Consider the following 21,848-nt stretch of genomic DNA (forward strand, 5'->3'; position numbering starts at 1 on the left):
ATCCGGCAAACAGAATGCGTGGATCCGGTAAGGCCTGTCCTCCACAGCTCCTGTGACTGCACACGCTAAACCAACACGAATGCCTGAACAGAACAACACATTATCCTCAGAATCAGGGGAAGGAGGGGCGTCTGGGTGGCTCCGACGACTGCGAGTCTGCCTTCAGCTCAGGTCATGATCCCAGGGTCCTGGGATCCAGCCGGCATCGGGCTCCCTGCTCAGCGGGGAGTCTGCTTCTCCCTCTGCCCCTCCCCCTGCTTGCACTCTCTGTCTCTCTCTCTCAAATAAATAAATAAAATCTTCCTTTAAAATAATCAGGGAAGCACACAATGAGCAAATGTCTATTTAGCAAGTTCTTCCATTGGTGAAACAAGTGTATTTTTTCCGTTGTGTCTGGCACTGACCCCATTTGTCACTGAGAGTCCTGCATTACTCAAAGCGACGCGACCACCTGGCCACACGTACACACGTATCCACACAGCAAAAATCGGAGACGATCCCGCTCACACAGCAGTCCGCTTACTTTCACACAGGAGAGGCTGCGACCCCGGGGCGTTCTGCAAGGTACCGCGACTATTCCAACGGTGACAACGGGTTTCTCCAAGTTGGGCTGCCACAGCAGTCTCACCTCCAAACTGTAACTCTGAAAACCAACGTTTTGGTAAGAAGTCTGAAATCCTACAATGAGAACTGGCAGAAGTCATTCTTTTTTTTTTTTTTTTAAACTTTTTTAAAGATTTTATTTATTTCACAGAGAGATACACAGGGAGAGCAAGAACACAGGCAGGGGGAGTGGGAGAGGGAGAAGCAGGCTCCCCGCCGAGCAGGGAGCCCGATGTGGGGGCTCGATCCCAGGACCCCGGGATCATGACCTGAGCCCAAGGCAGACACTTAATGACTGAGCCACCCAGGCGCCCCCCTTGCAGAAGTCTCTTCCTGGCGGACCCCCAGGGTAACTCTAGCTGGAAGTCTGTCTGGGGTGGCTGGCATCGAAATGGCCCGAAAGCCCACGTTCTCTGAAACCATTCTGCCGTCAACCCTGAGGTTGACCCGAGGGCTCGGGACTCGAGGAGCGGGGCGGGGAACAGCTGGGGAAACGGCTGCCGCCCCGCTTTAAAAGCGCTGCCCGGCCGACAGCCCGCACGTCCTCACGGGCCGTGAGCGTCCCAGCACTCCCAGGCAAGGGCACTTGGTCTCCACGGATTTGGAAAGACGGATTTCCCAGGAGTGAGAAGTCTTTCCGAAAATGGAACACTTCCTCCTCCGCCCCTCCCCCCTCCGCCACGCTCAAGAAACTTCTAGAAAGGATCCCCCCCCCCCAAGGGGAATCACCTGTTCAGAGGGCAGAGGGGAAATTACCGAGGCTCCGGCTCCACAGAAAGTTGGGAAGAAGGAAGGCGCGAGACTCCTGCCCCCAACTGGAATATGACCTCGCCTCGGGGACCGTTATATCCGCCCCTCCAAGACTCCACCATGTTGGACTCCCTCAAGTTCGCGACAGAGAGGCCTGCGCTGACTCCCCTAGAGACTGGTTTCTCAGGGGTCTCAGCCAGGGGGCTTACCACGTCCTCAGGGTCGACCCGCCCGAAGTCCTCCCGGACACGACCCGCAGCCCGGACGCCGGACAGGGGAACACCCGTGGCTGCACCCTCATTGGCTGCTGGAGGCCGGAAGTGCATGCATCCTCCGGAAGTGCTCCGACTCTGAGCGTCCGCCCGGCCAGGACCCTCAGGTAGGCGGGGCCCCTGACCCCGATCTCTGGGACCAAGGCGGTGGCGCAGGCAGAGGGGGGGCCCCTGGGGGCCCAAGGGGGTTGTCCGGGTTCGGGTCTGGGAGGTCCGCAAGAGTTTCGGGGGCGGGGGTTCATGGCGACCTCTGGCGGCTGCCGGGGCCTAGTCGAGCGCGGCCGCCGCAGGACCCAGGTGCCGGAGCTCCAAGTTCCGCCATGGACACGGGGTTTGGGGTGGTGGCCGGAGCTGCTCGGTGTCGCGTCCCCATGGTTGAGGTCCGTAGCTGCTCACGTCCAGCCGGGAAAACGTGTGCTCTCCGCCCTCCTCTTACCCGGGCTTCTGGCTTTGACAGCCGCGCTGCGGCCACGTGGAGGTGCAGGGTTTTCCTCGGGAGCCCCCGCAGCCTCGCTAGGGGACACCTCCGCAAGGATGCCCTGCCCGAGGCGCCCTCGAGAGAGGAAGCGGCGTCCGCCCCTCCTCGCCCCCCTCCGCCATCCCCCATGGTGTCTTCCTAGAAAGAGAAGGGTGCGTGTCGCCCGCGCGCTGCTGGGGCGGGGTGGGGGGTACCCGGACTGCTGTAGGCTGGTCTCCGGAAAGTAAGTGAAACTCCTTGTTCGTGGCTCCCTGTTTCCCTGCCAGCTCCACCTCCGAGGGGTTTGCACTCTGAGCCTCTCGTGGTCCTGATGAACCATTTCGCGTTCCTCAAGTGTATGACCCTCAGAACTTCAGCGGCGGGCGGCTTCGGCACTTTGGGACCGGCCAGCAGTGTGCAGAGTTCGAAGTCCTGAGAGGCAAGGTGGGCAGGCAGGGAGCACCTGATCCGCTCCAGGTGGCCGGTTTTGAGGGCTGTTGCGGCGGTTTCTGGGAAAGCTGCACCGCCTTTGTCGGAGACTAGGTGGTGCCAGCGAGTTAATCTTCCTGGGATAAATTTCAGAAAAGGGGCGGCACCAGGTTAAGGCTTTCAGAGGGCCCCCATCTCCCCCTGAAATTTATGTAAAATAGTTTCACCTCCCTAAAATATCTGGTGCCTTTATATCTTGTATCCGGTTACTGAGTATCTGTTCTTTTTTTAGGGCTGAGGATGCTAAAAGGAGACGTCAGACTCCTCTGCCAGAGTTTATGGTCTGGGGGGGAAAGACAGACCAGTAAATAATGTGCTGTAATGAAATCACGTATAAGTTAAGGCGGAAATAAGTGCTGAATGGAGAGTAAGATGTGAAATGTCGTGGAAGAAGCAATCGGCTCTCATTATTCATATACCACTTCTTGATCCAGTACTTTTCTGTCTGTGCAGCATTATGTTGGATGCTGATGTATAAAGAAGAAGTGGGGGCATCTGGGTGGCTCAGTCAGTTAAGCATCTTCCTTTGGCTCAGGTCATGATCCTGGGGTCCTGGGATCAAGCGCTCTGTGGCTCACTGCTCAGCGGGGAGCATATTTCTCCCTTTCCCTGCCCCCCAGCTCCTGCGATCCCTGTAACTCAATAAATAAAACCTATAAAAAAAAAAGTAAAACCCTTACTCAAAAATAATTTAGTGATTGGGAAGGAACCAAGAAAGGAAGCTGAGGGACGCCTGGGTGGGTCAGTTGGTTGAGCAGCTGCCTTCGGCTCAGGTCATGATCCCAGCATCCTGGGGTCGAGTCCCGCATTGGGCTCCTTGCTCGGCAGGGAGCCTGCTTCTCCCTCTGCCTCTGCCTGCCATTCTGTCTGCCTGTGCTCGCTCTCTCTCCCTCTCTCTCTCTGATAAATAAATAATAAAATCTTAAAAAAAAAAAGAAAGGAAGCTGAACCTTGAGATAGACCTTGAAGAATGGATTACCTTGGCTTGATGAGCAGAAAAAAAAATGGCTCAAAAGAGAAGGTAAAAATGTGTGGCAAGTTTTGAAACAGCAAGTAGTGCTTGCTTCGGCAGCATATACACTAAAATTGACACAGCAAGTACTTCAGTGTGGTTAGACTGTAGGAAATTGAGCCTGAAAAAATACTTTTTAGGTTTGGCTTTACTTTTACTGGAAAATTCAACAGCTATAAAATAAAGTTTAATTGTATCTTTCCCAGGAAGAATTATATATGAAGCATAGCTATAATAAATTATGTGCAATAAATTATACTTCTGGCTAACCTATTATACGTGAAATTACAATTCTGGCTATAATGTAGTTCATTTATATTTACATATCTTTAATCATTGTAGATAAGCCAATTTTATTTTATTTTTATTTTTTTAAGATTTTTATTTATTTGACAGAGCGAGACACAACGAGAGAGGGAGCACAAGCAGTGGAAGTGGGAGAGGGAGAAGCCGGCTTCCCACTGAGCAGGAAGCCCAGTGTGGGGCTCGATCCCAGAACCCTGGGATTATGACCTGAGCTGAAGACAGCCGCTTAACGCCTGAGCCACCCAGGCACCCCAATAAGCCAATTTTAAAAGATACAGTAGTAAGAATAGATTTTCACTGATTATATTCTATTTTGAGTGTAATGTAAGGAATCCCTGTCATTGAAGTGCACATGCCAGATCATCTGCTAATGATGATAATAGGATGATAATAGGAATAATCATAGGAATAAATGATAATAGGAAAACTTTAAATGCTTTAATAAGTTACCCAAGGATTTAGGGGTTTTTGTTTGTTTGTTTTATTTTGGTTTGGTTTTTACAGTTTTTATTTAAGTAATCTCTACACCCAGCATGGAGCTGGAACTCGTGATCGAAAGATCAAGAGCTGTGCGCTCCACTGACTGAGCCAGTAGGCGCCCCAGGATTTAGGTTTTAATGAATGTTTATATCTAATATTAAGCAAAATGTGTTTCCTGAAAGGAATGTAAGTTTAATTTTTTTTTTTAAAGATTTTATTTATTTATTTATTTGACAGAGAGAGATCACCAGCAGTCAGAGAGGCAGGCAGATAGAGAGGAGGAAGCAGGCTCCCTGCTGAGCAGAGAGCCCGATGCGGGGCTCGATCCCAGGACTCTGAGATCATGACCTGAGTCGCATGCTCCACCAACTGAGCTAGTGGGGTGACCCACAATAATCAGAAATTTTAATAGCAAAAAGTGTTTTTGAGTATTAACTAAAAAAATACAAAATGTTTTAGAATGCCAATATTTGGGGAGGGGGTTGGGGGTTTGGGTGAGCCTGGTGGTGGGTATTAAGGGGGGCACGTATTGCCTGGAGCACTAGTTGTGGCGGATAAGCAATGAATCTTGGAACATAACATTTATTTAAAAATAAAATTTAAAAAATAAAATGCTAAAACAAAGCAAAAAGAATAGCCAATATTCAAGGCCTTTGAAATAAAACAATACTTTTTATTTTTTATTTTTTTATTTTTTTTATTTATTTTTTTTTTTTTAAAAGATTTTATTTATTTATTTGACAGAGAAATCACAAGTAGGCAGAGAGGCAGGCAGAGAGAGAGAGAGGAGGAAGCAGGCTCCCTGCTGAGCAGAGAGCCCGATGCGGGACTCGATCCCAGGACCCCGAGACCATGACCTGAGCCGAAGGCAGCGGCTTAACCACTGAGCCACCCAGGCGCCCAAAACAATACTTTTTAAATTAAAGGTCATGAAAGAAAGCTGAGATAAATGGAATGCTATATTGCTTAATAGGAAGATTCAAATTACAAGGATATAGATCTTTTCATATTAGTTTTTAATTTTAATGTAATCCCTATCAGAATTTCCGCTGCATTTTTAAGGGGACTTGACAAGTTGAATCTTTAGTTCATCCAGAAGAGAAAATGCATAGGAATAGCCAAGAGTTATTGGAGGGAAAATTCTGCAGTAATAAAGGCAACTCCTTATCAGTTACCAATGTACACCAGCTCCACTGCTAACAATTACAATAGCAAGGTATTGTCTTAGGACCAGAACATTGTCAGTGAAACTGACTTGACTGTTTCTATTGAGTCTATATAAAAAGTAGCATAGGGGCACCCATGTTGACTCAGTTGGTGAAGCATCCAACTTTACTCTCAGCTCAGGTCTCGATACCGTGGTCGTTTGTTCAAGCCCAGCGTTAGGCCCCATGCTGGATGTGGAGCCTGCTTAAAACAAGCAACCAACCGATGAAAGTGGCATAAGTACTGACTAGTAAACGGAGTTGGGGTAACTGGCTCCCCATTTGAAAGAAAATAAATGTTAGACTCCTATTTTACAGCATTAACAAAAGTTGCAAGTGGCTTAAAGAGCTGAATGTTAAAAAAGAAAAATTTATGTAACTCTTAGATACAGTATATATATATTTTTAAATCTTGAGATAGTTAGGGCTGCCTTCGTGGGACATAAAACTAGGAAGCCTTAAAGGAGAAGATAGATTTGGCCACTAAAATAATTTATTGTGGGGCATCTGGGTGGCTCAGTGGGTTAAGTGTCTGCCTTCAGCTCAGGTCGTGATCCCAGGGTCCTGGGATGGAGCCCTGTATCAAACTCTTTGCTCAGTGGAGAGCCTGCTTCTCCTCGCTCTGCCTGTGCTTTCTTACTCTCTTTCTCAAATAAATAAAATATTTTTAAAAAGTAATTTGTCATGACAAAAACAGTGAAATTTAAGAGACGAGATAATATTTGCAACATAACTACAAAGGCTTTGTACTCCTATAAATCAGTAAGGGAAAGATAATCCAGTGGAACATGGGCAGATTTCCAAAGAAGAAATCATACCAAAAGTTGTTAATGTCCATAAGGTAAATGTAATGTAAGGTAAATATAAGACCAACAAGATAAGGCTAGGAGTTTTCTGAGTCCTGGAGAGTAATAGGTAAGAATAAAAAATGTTATAATAAAGGTTTTTGTAACACAAAGTCACACCTTATCTATTTCTTTATAAAACTGTGTTTTCAGTTATCAGATTTGTTTAAAGTAAGATAGATTAATAGTGAAGATTTCTTTTTTTTTTAAAGATATATTTATTTTTTAAGATTGATTTATTTATTTGAGAGAGAGCGCAAGAACACAAGCCAGGGGAGCAGCAGGCAGAGGGAGAGGCAGAAGCAGGGCTCCCCGCTGAGCAAGGAGCCCAATAAGGGGCTCAATGCCAGGACCCTGGGATCATAACCTGAGCTGAAGGCAGCTGCTTAACCTGCTGAGCCACCCAGGTGCCCCACTAGTGAAGATTTCTGCTTAACTTGTCAAGTCAGTTAGGAAGCCTGCCAGGCATTTTTGTGGGATGCTACTCGTGTATTAGTTAAACTTTTCTATGTAAAATGAAATTCTCTTTGCACAACTGTCGCTCAGAAAGAGTATAGCCCATTTTAAATTGTACTGGTATGTTGAATCATTTCAAATAACCCAGTACACACCGTATGTGGGCTTATTGTTCTACTCAGAGATCGAAATGGCTTCCAGAGGAAAGACAGAGACAAGCAAATTAAAGCAGAATCTAGAAGAACAGTTGGATAGACTGATGCAGCAGTTGCAAGATCTGGAGGAGTGCAGGTAATCGTCTAACGAAACGCTGCTCTGCTGGCTGGTGCCTTTTTCTCGGCCAGGTGCCCTGCGGTGGGTGCAGGCCCATGTGTGATTTTGGTTTTCCCTGCCGTGTTCTTCACAGTGCTTTGAAGTAGAAATAGCAGCACCTACCTTGTCTCTCTTTAGTATTTAAAGTGGTTCTGCCTGGTATATACTTGACCTTCTAGTGTATTTTCAACCTTAACTGTTCAAAGGACCAAAACTTCATGGCCTTTTTCAACACCTTTGAGAGGTGGTTGGAGGTATTTCAAATGAAGAGGCCAAAACGATGCTTGGCCCAGAATAGGTGCTCAAGAAATGAGAGCTGCCATCATTTGTAGTAAATGTTTAATAAATGACTTGTTCACTTAGTGAATAAAAATAGCCTCTTGGCTAACTGAACATAATAAAAAAAAAAATAGCCTCTTCCTCAGGTGACAGGTAATACATTGCTGCTGTATTTCATGATGCACAAAATTTTTCCTGCCGCTAAGGATGAGGGTAAAAGTATCCGCTATTTTGTCAAGTACCTGTTGTTTGTCACGGACTTCTGTAGTTCATGTAATGCTCATAGCAGCTCTATGAGGTAGGTACTGTATCATCAGTGGCTTATAGATCAAGAAACTGAGGCTTGGCTGTGTTAAATGTCTTGCCCAGGCTTACGCGTTGATTCATAGACGGCTTAAAAGGAAGTTATTATGTGGTTTGTTGATTGTGCCTCGTTTTGGTAAAAGAAAAATGTTTAATTATCAAAGTAACCACATTGCAGGAAAACGCCCATATTACCAACATCTGAACCCATCTGTTATTAGCATTTTGTCCTTTCCTTTCAGCCTTGTCCCCGCAACGTATTTTTTGTAAATATATGTAGCTGAAGTCTTGGGGTACAAATATTAATATTGCTTTTTTCACTTGGAACTCTATGCTTTTCTCTGTTATGTTCACTGCACTTCAGAGAGGAGCTCGATACAGACGAATATGAAGAAACCAAAAAGGAAACTCTGGAGCAGCTAAGTGAATTTAATGATTCCCTGAAGAAAATCATGTCTGGAAATATGACTCTGGTCGATGAGCTAAGTGGAATGCAGCTGGTAAGCATAATTTACTTACACTGGTGGCACAGGTGATTTTCTCTCTTTTTTAGTAAGTATGTTTAAAATAGAAAAAAACTCTGGGGGTTTGACTTCTGAGCGCTGAGTGTCTGTGTACAGGTAGAGCAGCATAAGCTTCCAGATCTTCATTTGGTTATGTATTTGGCTCCAGTGACATGCACAGAAATAGCAAAAGGAAACTAATTTTTTTTTTTAATTTAAATTTTAGGTAGTTAATGTACAGTGTGATGTTGGTTTCTGGAGAAGAATTCAGAATTCAGTGATTCATCACTTATGTATGTGCCCTGCTTAACAACCCTCCCCCATCTAGCTCATCCGCCGCCCACCTCCCTCCCATTTATCATTTATCAAAGATAAATGCATTTTTTTTAAGATTTTATTTATTTATTTGACACACAGAGATCACAAGTAGGCAGAGAGGCAGGCAGAGAGAGAGAGAGGAGGAAGCAGGCTCCCCGCGGAGCAGAGAACCCGATGTGGGACTCGATCCCAGGACCCTGAGATCATGACCTGAGCCAAAGGCAGCGGCCCAACCCACCGAGCCACCCAGGCGCCCCTATTAAAGATAAATGATTCTTTATCATTAGGAATCTCTTCTGGCTCATTTGCCTCTTTCCTTTTTTCCCCCTTCCCATATGTTCCTCTGTTTTGTTTCTTAAATTCCATATATGAGTGAGATCCTGTGGTATTTGACTTTCTCTGACTGACTTATTTCATTTAGCATAATACACTCTACCTCCATCCACATTGTCACAAATTTTAAGATTTCATTCATTTTGATGACTGAGTAATATTCTGTTTTTTATATATGTATATATATATATACACACACACACACACACACAAACATACTATATATGTGTATATGTATATATATACACATATATGTATGTGTATACACACACACACACACCCCTTTTTTCCATTCATCAGTTGTTGGATATTTGGGCTCTCTCCATAGTCTGACTATTGTTGCTAATAATGCTGCTATAAACATCGGGGTGCATGTATCTCTTGAATCTTTATTTTTATGTCCTTTGGGTAAATTCCTAGTAGTGCAATTGCCGGATCGTATTGTAGTTCTATTTTTAATATTTTGAGGAACCTCCATACTGTTCTCTCGAGTGGCTGCACCAGTTTGAATTCCCACCAACAGTACAAGAGAGTTCCCCTTTCTCCACATCCTCGCCACTATCTGCTGTTTCTTGTGTTGTTAATTTTAGCCATTCTGGGGCTCCTGGGTGGTTCAGTCATTAGTTCTCTGCCTCTGCCTTCGGCTCAGGTCATGATCCTGGGGTCCTGGGACTGAGCCCCTTGTCAGGCTCCCTGCTAAGCAGAGAGCCTACTTCTCCCTCTCCCACTCCCCTTGCTTGTGTTCCCTCTCTCGCTCTCTTGCTTTCTGTTAAATAAATAAATCTTAAAAAAAAAAAAAATCTAGCCATTCTGACAGGTGTGAGATGGTATCTCATCATGGTTTTGATTTTATTTCCCTGATGATGAGTAATGGTGAGCATCCTTTCATGTGTCTGTTAGCCATCTAGGTGTCTTCTTTGAAATAGTGTCCATTCATGTCTTCTGCCCATTTCTTAACTGGGTTACATGTTTTTTTGGGTGTTGAATTTGTTAAGTTCCTCATAGATTTTGGATCCTAACCCTAATCGGATACATCGTTTGCAAATACCTTCTTCCATTCTGCAGGCTGCCTTTTGGTTTTACTGACTGTTTCCTTTGCTGTGCAGCTTTTTAGTTCATTTTTGCTTTTGTGGAAACTAAAATTATAACAGTATTTGATGAACAAGGAAGACCTATTTGTAATTGAGGACTCACCAATCAATTATTGTAATATTTAATTCATTGGACTATTTTGTTCAGTTTTTACCTTTCTGTATTCTAGGCTATCCAGGCAGCTATCAGCCAGGCCTTTAAAACCCCAGAGGTCATCAGGTTATTTGCAAAGAAACAACCAGGTCAGCTTCGGACAAGGTTAGCAGAGGTAAAGTTTCTTCAATTTGATTTAATTGCTGGGTGTATCTGTTTTCTCAGCTCCAGAATTTCATTATGTTATTCTGAAATTTAAAAATCAGTCAGTTGAGAATGTGTAACACCACCACGAGTAAACCCTAATGTGTACGCTATGGAAGTGGGGGATTATGATGTGTCAGCATAGGTTCAGCTGTTGTAACAATGAGCCACTCTGGTGGGGCATGTTTATGATGGGGAGGCTATGCATGAGCAGAGGTGAGGGGTGTATGGGAAATCTTTGTACCTTTCACACAATTTACTGTGAACCTAAAACTGTTCTGAAAAAATAGTCTGTTAGAAAAAATTGATTGGTGATTTTTTTTTTTAAGATTTTATTTATTTATTTGAAAGAGAGAGAAGAAGCAGGGGGAGAGAGAGGGAGAAGCAGACTCCCCACTGAGCAGGGAGCCTGATGCAGGGTTCGATCCCAGGACCCTGGGATCATGACCTGAGCCTAAGGCAGATGCCTAATGGACTGAGACACCCACGTGCCCCCGGTTTTTTAAAAAATATTTATTTATTTATTTTAGAGAGAGAGAATGTGGGAAGGGGGAGAGGGAGAGAGAAACGTTAGCAGACTCCTCCCTGAGCTTGGAGCCCAGCGCAGGGCTTGCTCTCACACTCCTGAGATCATGACCTGAGCCGAAACCAAGAGTCAGGCCTTTAACTGACTTTGCCATGGAGGGGCCTCTAATCAGTTGATTTTAGAGCCACAACGCATAGTTTTCTGACAGAATTAGTCTTTAGAGCAATTATTATTGGTAATGAATATGGAGGTTTAAACAGCATATGACAGTTAAAAGTGCTACTAACTGCTTCTACTTGGACCCCACCTTTAAGGTTTTACCATGCACTTGGAGCCCTGAATTGAAATTCTAGCAAGAATCCATTAGCGATATTGCTCTCTGTGTACATGGCCTTTGTTATCTAAGAATTTCAAACATCTCTATAAATCTGGTACTTGAGAAAGTCTGTATATAGACTTGAATATAATTAAGACATTAACAAGTTGTTTGCAACTACTGGTGGTAATTCAGTAGCATAGTGGTTAGAGCACAAACATAGGTCAGACTGGCAGGATTGGTGTTGCTGCTCTACTGTGAAGGTAGGTGACCTTGGGAAGTTGTTTTTTTTTTTTTTAAGACTTTAGGGGCGCCTAAAGGGTGGCTCAGTTGTTAAGCGTCTGCCTTCGGCTCAGGTCATGATCCCAGGGACCTGGGCTGGAGCCCCACGTCAGGCTCCCCACTCAGAGAAAGCCTGCCTCTCCCTCTCCCACCCCCCTGCTTGTGTTCCTCCTCTCGCTGTGTCTCTCTCTGTCAAACAAAGAAATAAAATATTTAAAATAAATAAATAATATTTTATATTTTATATATATTATATTTATATTTATATATGTTTATATTATAAGTAAATAAAGAATATTTTATTTATTTATTTGACAGAGACAGCAAGAGAGGGAATAAGAGCAGGGGGAGGGGGAGAGGGAGGACAGGCTTCCCGCTGAGCAGGGAGCCAGATGCGGGGCTCCCTCCCCACCTAAAATTAGTAAATATTTAAAACTTAAAAAAAAAGAAGCAGTAGTAGTAATTCTGGGGGCACCTGGCTGACTTGGTCAGAAGAGCATGCAACTCTTGATCTCAGGGTTGTACGTTCGAGACCCATATTGGGTTGGGGGATTACTTTAACAACAACAAAAAAGTAGCAGTAGTAGATCTGAAAAGTTGGATTTTATGGGCAGAATGTTTTTAACTTAAGTACCATGTACTTTGCATCCGTCCTTTTCAGATGGACAGAGATCTCATGGTAGGGAAGCTGGACCGAGGCCTGTACACGCAACAGAAAGTGGAGATACTAACAGCTCTCAGGAAACTTGGCGAGAAGGTACCTGTATTTAATTTAATATTAAATTAAAAGGTATAAAGTATCTGGTACAGAACTTCTTGATTTGTGATCCAGTTTTTGGTCCTGAGACATTCCTAACTGTGTTTCTTAGAACCACTTGTTAACATTTGAATCCACTTCCATGGGCTTAGTTTTGTTTTGTTTTGTTTAGCTGACTGCAGATGATGAGGCCTTCCTGTCAGCAAATGCAGGTGCTATACTCAGCCAGTTTGAGAAAGTCTCCACAGACCTTGGTGAGTACCCTTGTAGTTGTGCAAGCGGAGCATGTGTTACTGCCCCAGGTCACTGGATACCATGGGTGAGATAACAGGACGGCCTTTTCTTGAGGTAAAAGGTAAAACCAGAGGTGTTTTCCTTATAAATCCCTTTTATTGGGTTTATTTCCTCATACTTTTTACTTAAAAATAATTAAATCAATATAACCTAGTATTTTAAAAATACTTGTCAACTAAAAGTAAATATAAAAGTAAAGTCAACTCAAATTTTATATATTCCATTTTGCATTTAAAGCTAGAATGAGGATTTGTAGGCAGTAAATCACCCCATGTATGTCAGATGTTTGTTCAGGGGAAAGAAATTGGGAATTGGCACTGGGAAGGTTGGAGGCAATGCTCTGATAATACAAGCTAATTTCATTTCCTGTTTCAGTATCTATGGGAGAGATTTTCCCCTTGGTACCTGGAATTATAAATGCACATGAAATAACCTTTTGTTTATCATGTGTCTTTCTCCTTAGGCTCCGGAGACAAAGTTCTTGCATTGGCAAGTTTCGAAGTTGAAAAAACAAAGAAATGACATGGTGTGGAGGCTTGGGACATTGATCACATTCTTGCTGTAAATGGCAGTTGTCTTCTAGGGGTTTTGAATCATTGCAAAGAAATCAAGAGATTCTTGAAATGCACTGATAACCTAAGAAAAGGTGACAGGAAAACATACTTGTGGCTTCTGGTTATACCCTTCATCATTGTGCTTTGTGTAGGGCCACCTGCCTCAGTCATCCCAGACTTGTTGGGATGAGGGACCCGTTGGACCTTATTCATTATGTCTTATGTGTTTTTTTAGAGAGAACAGAAAACAGTTTCTCTGCCTGTTTTTATTAAGTTTCCTTGTTTTTAAGTGCTGACAGTAAATGAAAAGATGTGAACTAAGGATTATTTTTGCTCATAATTTATCCCCACTTATTGGAGTGAATAGTGTACCAACATCAGTCGACATCATGTGTGTTCATAGAATTTGAGTTCTGAGCGATCTTAGAAATCCTTTTCATTTGATAAACAAGAAAGCTGAGGCTCAGAAAAAGCAAGTTGACTTGCTTCAAGTCTCATCCAAAACAGAGCTGGTGATAAGACTTGGGTGTTCTGACTCTCAGCTTTGTGTCCATTGAGTTTTATTTCTGTATTTTGTGCTGTTTTTAAAAACGAATTAACACATATTTGGGCAAGTCTGTGTTTATGAAAAATTCAATGTCTCAACAGAAAGTTGTCACTAAGGGACCTTTCCCCAGCCTGTGAGGCCTCCTTATGAATGGGGCCCATTGTATCTCTGAGTTTTGAGCTTGGAACAATGGGAGCCCTGTTGAGAGTCTCCTGGAGTAACTTAACCTCCTGCCGTTGTTTCACCAGGGAAGCAATTGAGAGTGGCAGCTGGAGGCCCTCCGTGTGTGTGACCTCTTTGCTGAAACCCAGAAGGTGGTGACTGCAAACTATTACTTACTACTCTTGAGGTTGCGGAGAAACACAAACTAAGTTACGAGGAAAAGCGTACTCTTGAGTTTATGTTTCTCTGCATGCTCAAATACAGAGATCTCCCATGCATGTGTATGTTAGCTTAGAGTCTAGCCTCTGGCCACTTTATATTTTTTCATGTATTTCTCAGTTTTCTTTTTCTTTGCACTTTATACAAATTTAAAACATTTTTAAAGCTTCTTGTATACTGTAAACTCTACTAGGTGCTCTGCCAACTGGACAAATTAGGGACCTCAGCTTCATTAATGCCTTATTTGGAACTTTTAATGGGTAACTTTTTATATATGGGTTTACGCCAGTCAAAAACTCAATGAAATTGTGACAAACCAAGAAGAAGCAAATGACCTGCTATTCATCTAGGACATTATGGTCAATCATCATTTCATTATTATTTGGTATTTGTTTGTTTGTTTGTTTTATTAAGTAATTGCTACACCCAATGTGGAGCTTGAACTCATGGTCTGGAGATCAAGAGTCACACACTCCACTGACTGAGCCTTCCAGGCACCCCTATTCTACAATTTTTTTTTTCAATCAAGGTGACATTCATATAACATAAAATTCATCATTTTAAAGTGTACAATTCAGGGTGTTTAATACAGTCACAATGTTGTGCAACTATCACCATCTCATTCCAAAACATTTTCACCACCCCAAAGGAGACCCCATGCCCTCCTCTTTATCCTAGCCCTCCAGCAACCACTAATCTGCTTTCTGTCTCTGTCACTGGGTTTACCTCTTCTGGGTATTTCGTAGCAAGGGCATCCTACAGTATGGGACCTTTTGTGTCTGGCTTCTTTCACTTAGTGTCGTACTTTCAAGGTTAATCTAAGTTGTAGCACATACAGCACTTCGTACCTTTTAATGGCTGACAATACTTCCTTGCATGGATACCACACTGTGCTTATCCATTAATCTCTTGAACATTGTTTTTTTCCCCACTTTTTGGCTATTGCAGATAGTACTGCTATGAACATTTGTGTAATTCTGTTTAAATACCTGTTTTCAGCTCTTTTGGGTATATACCTAGGAATGGAATTGCTGTCTGTATGTGTATTTGGGGGGATTTCTTTGTTTTGTTTTTTTAAGCCATAACATGATTCCCCCTTTCCCTCCACTAGTAGGATAAGGAAAATTAGGAATATTTGGTATTTGAAAAGGGCCTAGATGAATCCGGAGTCCTTAATTTTGGTTTCTCTTACACTTTCTCTAAGACTAACATCAGTGAAATGTTTTATCATTAATCACATTAGTGTATTCATTTTGTAAGTAATGACTAGTACTCAACTTAAAATTAATCTTCCTTTAAAAGTTGCAAAGTTAAAAAAAAGTCGCCAAGTTTGCAGTGCCTCGCAAGACACTGTCCTTCCTGGCCACGCGACGTTTGGTAGGTCACTGAATCCTGTCCTTCCTGGCCACGCGACGTTTGGTAGGTCACTGAATCCTGTCCTTCCTGGCCACGCGACGTTTGGTAGGTCACTGAATCCTGTCCTTCCTGGCCACGCGACGTTTGGTAGGTCACTGAATCTTGCCGAGCCTCATTTTCCTCTTCTGTTCCATGGGGATGAGTGGGTAGGACCTACGTACCACATAGGATTACTGTGGATTCCCCTCTTCCTTCATGCAGAAAAAAGTTTTGCATTGGAGCTAATCTACTGTTTAACAGTTCTTTCAAGGGCCATATGATACGTTTTGTTCCACAAATTTGGTATAATTCAGAAAAATAAAATGAATAATTTGAAAATTCTGTATAATTATAGTTATTAAATGATTTGCAAACCATGTTTCCTGTTCATATTTTACTATATTTAATTTCCTGGTTTTTTCAACTTCTTGGGAGGTTTCAGACTGCAATAACTTATGGTACGGCAGCTCTCTTTTTGCTATCCTTAGGTCAAGCTAATATTTTAATGAAAAGAATTCCTGCATTTTTCAAAGAACTGGGGTTGAAGCAAAAGTAAATTCCAATGAGCAAGTGTACAACTGGGCTGTTTAATAAAAGTTAATAAATTAAAACAATTTCTAGGGGCACCTGTCAGTCTGATGTGTGACTCCTGATCTCAGGTTTGTAAGTTCAAGTCCCACATTGGGTATATACATTCCTTTAAAATAAAGTCTTTCAAAAATTTAAAAAAAAGAAAATTTCTATGTTCCAATCCTTTGTGTTTTCCTGTGAGTGGTAAGATAGGTATGCTGGGTGGGTGGGTGGTAAAGGAGGAAACCAGGCAGCAGAATGAGTTGTTCCCAGGAAGGAGTTGAGACAGATAGATTGTTAACTTTGATTGTTAGGCATTTTTTTGAAGACAGCTCAGCCAAAGAACGGTCATCTTAGGCAAAATAAAAGACTGTACAAATCCACCACTGGTTGGTATCTTATTACAGTGAGTGATGGATAGTTTGAAATTATTACAGAAAAAATAAACCCAGACCATTTTGCCTAGGGCTTTTCAACCACTTTCCTGTCTGGGTGTTTTTTTTTTTTTCCCCTCTCCCCTTACTCTATTCATTACTAAGGCCAAAGAATGCCCTTCTTTGGGTCTCAAAATGTTTTTCAGCTTTAATATGTAAATTAAAACTGTCAGCATTCCCACAGTCCCCCATGAACACAGGGCAATTGCTTCCAGTCTGTTTGGCCCTGGAACTAAAAAGATTTAGAAACTGGGTTAACTAGTATTTAATATTTTCATTAAATTACAAAAAGCAGGTTAAAAATATGGTTCTTCTAGATATTCCCCTGGAGTGTGGCCTTTTGACATCCTAACTCACTTTGTTTTTGAAGTCTCTCTCCCTGCCCCACTGCAAGGAGACTAAGCTGCTGAAAGCCTCTTGCCCCGGGGCCCACCGCGCCGCCGCACTCTCAAGAGTTCCTGGCAGAGTCTGTTGTCCACGCAGAGGCCCAGGGAAGTTGAGGGGTTTGAGGCTGTCTGCTGGAAGCCTCGTAGTGCTTGGTTGTTTTTCCTCTGGAAAAGACCGCATTCCTTATGGCCTCACAATGGACTGTAATTAAAAATAACTAAACAAGTAAAACTACTTTCTGTAAAGAAGGTGAGGCAGGGCGGGACACCCGGGTGGCTCAGTCGGTTAAGTGTCTGCGGTGGTGATCCCGGATCCTGGAATCGAGTCCCGCATCAGCCTCCTTGCTCTGCAGGGAGCCTGCTTCTCCCTCTGCCACTCCCCCTGCTTGTGTTCGCTCCTGCCCTCTCTCAGACAAATAAATAAATAAAATCTTTAAAAAAAAAAAAGGTTAAGGAGAGTCACCAGTTTTTTGTTTTGGGGTTTTGTTTTTGTTTTTGTTTTTGTTTTGGGTAAAGAGGAAGATTAGGTAAGGGTTTTCCCTAAGATAATGCACCAGCCACAGATCTCTGCCACTTCAGGAACTTTGGAAGTCTTCCCACAGGAACCTGTGACTGTGTTACAGTCATAATTTCAATACATGATTTAAGAGTTTAGGTAATCTCAGTTATGTATGTTTACTCTAAACCATCTGAGTAGTCTTCATTGCTGCTAATTGTCATTGTGGGGCTGTTCTTTTCTATAAGAGGAATTTAAGGATTTTTTTTTTTTTTTTGCTTATGTGAAAACCTGTTTTTTTCAGGCCTGACATCACTCCTCCAACACACATAAACCAGACCAAGTTGAAACTGAGGTTGTTACCTGCCAAGGTAATCGAAGTAGGTAATTAGTGGGGGCACCTGGGTGGCTCAGTGGGTTAAAGCCTCTGCCTTCAACTCAGGTCATGATCCCAGGGTCCTGGGATCAAGCTCTGCATTGGGCTCTCTGTTCAGCAGGGAGCCTGCTTCCCCCTCTTTTCCCCCTCTCTCTCTGCCTGCCTCTCTGCCTACTTGTGATCTCTGCCTGTCAAGTAAATAAATAAAAAATCTTAAAAAAAAAAAAGTAGGTAATTAGGTAAAAGCAAGTATTTGGCCTAGATTAGATTATAACCGATTGCCTTAACCCTGTGATTTGACCATGATCTTGGAAAATTTGGTGCTTTTACTACTTCATGTATTTAAACTTTTTTTTTTTTTTTAGATTCTATTTATTTATTTGACAGACAGAGATCACAAGTAGGCAGAGAGGCAGGCAGAGAGAGAGGAGAAAGCAGGCTCCCCGCTGAGCAGAGAGCCTGATGCGGGGCTCGATCCCAGGACCCTGAGATCGTGATCTGAGCCAAAGGCAGAGGCTTAACCCACTGAGCCACCCGGGTGCCCCCACCTTTTTTTCAACTTTTTTTTTTTTTTTAAGATTCTATTTATTTACTACTTCGTGTATTTAAAAAGAAAAGAAACTTTCTAATCATAGGTTTTACATCAAGTTTAAACTAGGTTTTGGTAAATTATAACAGATTTGGGCTATAAACCTCATTGTTTATCCTCCTTTATTTAAATGTTTTGTGTCGTATTTACTCAGGAAAAGAGCATTTGTACTTTATGAGCAAACAGGTAAAATCTCGGTCCATTAGCCTTGGTCTTGTGGCATTTCTTTTCATGCTGTCTCGTAGAATTTTGAGTGGTCTGTTCCTCTCCAAGAAAATACCATGAGCAAGACCACGTCAAGGAGCACAGAGAGACATACCGAATCCACCTGCCAGCCTCCGAAAGGAGTATGCGGACCCCGTCTTGAACTCGGGAGCCTGGAGGGGAAAGAGGGATGTAAGCCTGTGCTGGTTCATGTGCCCCCCCGGGAGTCTGACCGGACCAGTGGCACGTCCGCTCCCCTCAGGCACGCTGGGCCTCCCACAGAGCTGCCCTGGCCAGAGCGGGAGGTTGACTGTGCCCGGTTAATTCTGTTGCCATCAAAGCACTGGGCAAGTGGCGCACTCTAGGCCCTTTTGGCTTGAAAAACTCAAACTGTGCTTTTCCCTGGTGCGAATTAGGTCTCGAGATTAGAGAGAAGAAAACATGTTTTGAAAAATCTTAACAGTAATTACTATGTGGGAGAAAGGACAGTTTCTATCTGCTACCTCTTCTGACTATGATGTCATTTCTTCTTTCCTCAGACGTTTTCTGAGCACTGATCTATGCCAGACCCTTTGCTTGGGTCTCTTTTGTTAAATCTTCTTCCTCCCTCCTCTCTCTCTCTCCCTCCCTCCCTTCCTTCCCTCTTTTTTTTTTTTTTTAATATTTTATTTATTTATTTGACAGACAGAGATCATAAGTAGGCAGAGAAGCAGGCAGAGAGAGAGGAGGAAGCAGGCTCCCCGCGGAGCAGAGAGCCTGATGCGGGGCTCGATCCCAGGACCCTGATATCATGACCTGAACCTAAAGCAGAGGCTTTAACCCACTGAGCCACTCAGATGCCCCCGCTCCTTTCCTCTTTCTCTTTCTTTCCTTCTTCCCTCTCCTCCCCTCCCCCTCCCTTTCTTCTCTCTGTCTCTCCCAGGAGTTGGTTGTAGGGTGTCTGGGTGGCTCAGTCATTAGGCATCTGCCTTGGGCTCAAGTCATGATCCCAGGGTCCTAGGATTAGGCCCCACATTGGCCTTGCTGCTCAGCAGGAAGACTGCTTCTCCCTCTCCCACTTGTGTTCCTGCTCTCACTATCTCTCTTTCTGTCCAATAAATGAATAAAATCTTTAAAAAAAAAAAAAAGAATCAGACATTTAACTGATTGAGCCATCCAGGAGCCCCCATCAAATATTCTAAATTGGTGGGGTGCCTGGGTGGCTCAGTGGGTTAAAGCCTCTGCCTTCCGCTCAGGTCATGATCCCAGGGTTCTGAGATGGAGCCCTGGGTCGGGCTCTCTGCTCAGCAGAGAGCCTGCTTCCTCCTCCCTCTCTCTCTGCCTGCCTCTCTGCCTACTTGTGATCTCTGTCTGTCAAATAAATAAATAAAATCTTTAAGAAAAAAAAATATTCTAAATTGGATATTGGATAGAGTCTTTCTTAAAAATATTTATTTATTTATTTGTTTATTTGTTTATTAGGGGGTGGGCAGCAGGAGAGGGAGAGAGAGAACCTCCAGTACATTCTGTGCTGAGTGCAAAGCCCCACAAGGGACTTGATCCCAGGACCCAGAGATACGATCTCAGCAGAAACTCAAGAGTCAGGCGCTCAACTGACTGAGCCACCCAGGCACCCCTGGTGTCTTCTTTTTTTTTTTTTTTTAATGACTCTTTGGGAGGCACCTGGGTGGCTCAGTTTGTTTGTTTGTTTTTTTATTAAAGATTTTATTTATTTATTTGACAGAGAGAGACACAGTGAGAGAGGGAACACGAGCAGGGGGAGTGGGAGAGGGAGAAGCAGGCGTCCTGCCACAGCAAGGAGCCCCATGCGGCTCCGTCCCAGGCGCCCTGGTGGCTAGTTGTTAAGTGTCTGCCTTCGACGGGTCATGATCCCTGGTTCTTGGGAGCCCCAGGTCTGGCTCCCTGCGCAGCAAAGGTCTGCTTCTCTTTCACCCTCTGCCCCTCTACCCTGCTTGTGCTTCCTTACTGTCTTTCTCTCTCTCAAGTAAATAAATAAAATCTTTTTTAAAATGACTGTTTAAGGGTGCCTGGGTGGCTCAGTGGGTTAAGTGTTTGCCTTCAGCTCAGGTCCCTGGGATCGAGCCCCACATTGGGCTTCCTGCTCTGTGGGGAGCCCTCTCCCTCTGCTGCTTCCCCTGCCTGTGCTCGCTCTCTCTCCTTTTATGTCAAATAAATAGATAAAATCTTTTTCTAATGACTCTTTAGTATTTATATAATTAATAGAGGTTTATGAGTGCCTGGGTGGCTCAGTCAGTTAAGCGTTTGCCTTCGATTTGGGTCATGATCCCAGGGTCCTGGGATTGAGCCCCAAGTTGGGCTCCCTGCTGAGCGGGGGTCTGTTTCTCCCTGTCCCTCTTGCTCTCTTTCAAGTAAATAAATAAAATCTTTTAATAAAAATAGAGGTTTAGGGGTGCCTGGGTGGCTCGGTGGGTTAAGCGTCTGCCTTCAGTTCAGGTCATGATCTCACGGTGCTGGGATCGAGCCCCGCATTGTGTGTGTGTGGGGGGGTCTGCTCAGCAGGGAACCTGCTTCCCCCTCTCTCTCTGCCTGCCTCTCTGCTACTTGTGATCTCTCTATCAAATACATAAATAAAATCTTTAAAAAAATAAAATAAAAATAGAGGTTTAGATATCCAACTGCATTACCAAGAGGTCTGCTTTACAGTGATAAAATTGGGTTTTAAATGAATCTAGGGGAAAAAAAAAGATATCTTGGGGCCCCTGGGTGGCTCAGTTATCAAGCATCTGCCTTTGGCTCGGGTCATGATCCTAAGGTCCTGGGATCAAGCCCTGCACTGGGCTTCCTGCTCGGCGGGAACCTGCTTCTCCTTCTCCCACTCCCCCCGTTTGTGTTCCCTTTCTCGGTGTGTCTTTCTCTGTCAAATAAATAAATACAGTCTTTAAAAAAAATTAAAAATAAAAAAGATATCTGTTACTCTACGTTAGCTGGGTCCATCACTTTAATATATATCTATGTATCGTAAAAGAATATCACACTTGGAAATAATCCTGATCTATATAATTTGATGTAAGTGATCTTTCATCTATAATTTTTTACTTCACCATTTGGTCAATCCTGGAAACTACATAGCTCATGAAAGTATTTGTGCCATTTCTCAAATTCCTTCAACTTAAAATATTCCATGTGCCAAGGGGCCATATTTTGAGGGAGCACATCCTGAGCCCTGTCACTCTGTTTCTAGTCCCGATTCTGCCACCCTTTTATGTCTGTCCCACTTTGTCAAACTGCCTTCCGTGTAAGAGATGCCCTTCCAGTACCTAGAAGCAGGCAGCTTCCTCAGCTCTGAAGACAAGGGACAGGGAGAGGAATCCCAGCAAAGAGAATTTGCTACGTTTCTCTCAGTTCACTACACTTATCTCATCCTTACTATACTTTCTCAGCATCTTTCCGTGACTTTCCACTCTTCAT

General features: G+C 43.5%; 2 protein-coding genes and 1 long non-coding RNA gene across 3 annotated transcripts in view; 2 read left to right on the plus strand and 1 right to left on the minus strand.

Moving 5' to 3' along the window:
• NMNAT1 (nicotinamide nucleotide adenylyltransferase 1) overlaps positions 1-1,689 on the minus strand; it is a 22,155-nt gene extending 20,466 nt beyond the window's left edge. Inside the window, 3 exon segments of the mRNA XM_032301541.1 lie at positions 524-553; positions 556-643; positions 1,563-1,689. Of these exon segments, the coding sequence (XP_032157432.1) occupies positions 524-553; positions 556-643; positions 1,563-1,679 (235 nt within the window). The 5' untranslated portion in view covers positions 1,680-1,689.
• Positions 1,662-13,358, plus strand: LZIC (leucine zipper and CTNNBIP1 domain containing). Its single transcript, XM_032301542.1, is given in 9 exon segments — positions 1,662-1,732; positions 2,370-2,526; positions 7,058-7,166; positions 8,134-8,269; positions 10,185-10,283; positions 12,098-12,193; positions 12,366-12,447; positions 12,951-12,989; positions 12,992-13,358. Coding segments are annotated over 7 exon segments (597 nt in total). The 5' UTR covers positions 1,662-1,732; positions 2,370-2,526; positions 7,058-7,065; the 3' UTR covers positions 13,036-13,358.
• A 1,194-nt stretch (positions 13,359-14,552) lies between these two features.
• On the plus strand, positions 14,553-15,743 carry LOC116566939. The gene is made up of 2 exons (XR_004276053.1): positions 14,553-15,392; positions 15,477-15,743. It is a non-coding gene; the product is annotated as an uncharacterized LOC116566939 (long non-coding RNA).
• The last annotated feature ends 6,105 nt before the right edge of the window (positions 15,744-21,848 follow it).

The sequence above is a fragment of the Mustela erminea genome, chromosome 10 (assembly GCF_009829155.1).
Source record: "Mustela erminea isolate mMusErm1 chromosome 10, mMusErm1.Pri, whole genome shotgun sequence".
NCBI classification, from domain to species: domain Eukaryota; kingdom Metazoa; phylum Chordata; class Mammalia; order Carnivora; family Mustelidae; genus Mustela; species Mustela erminea.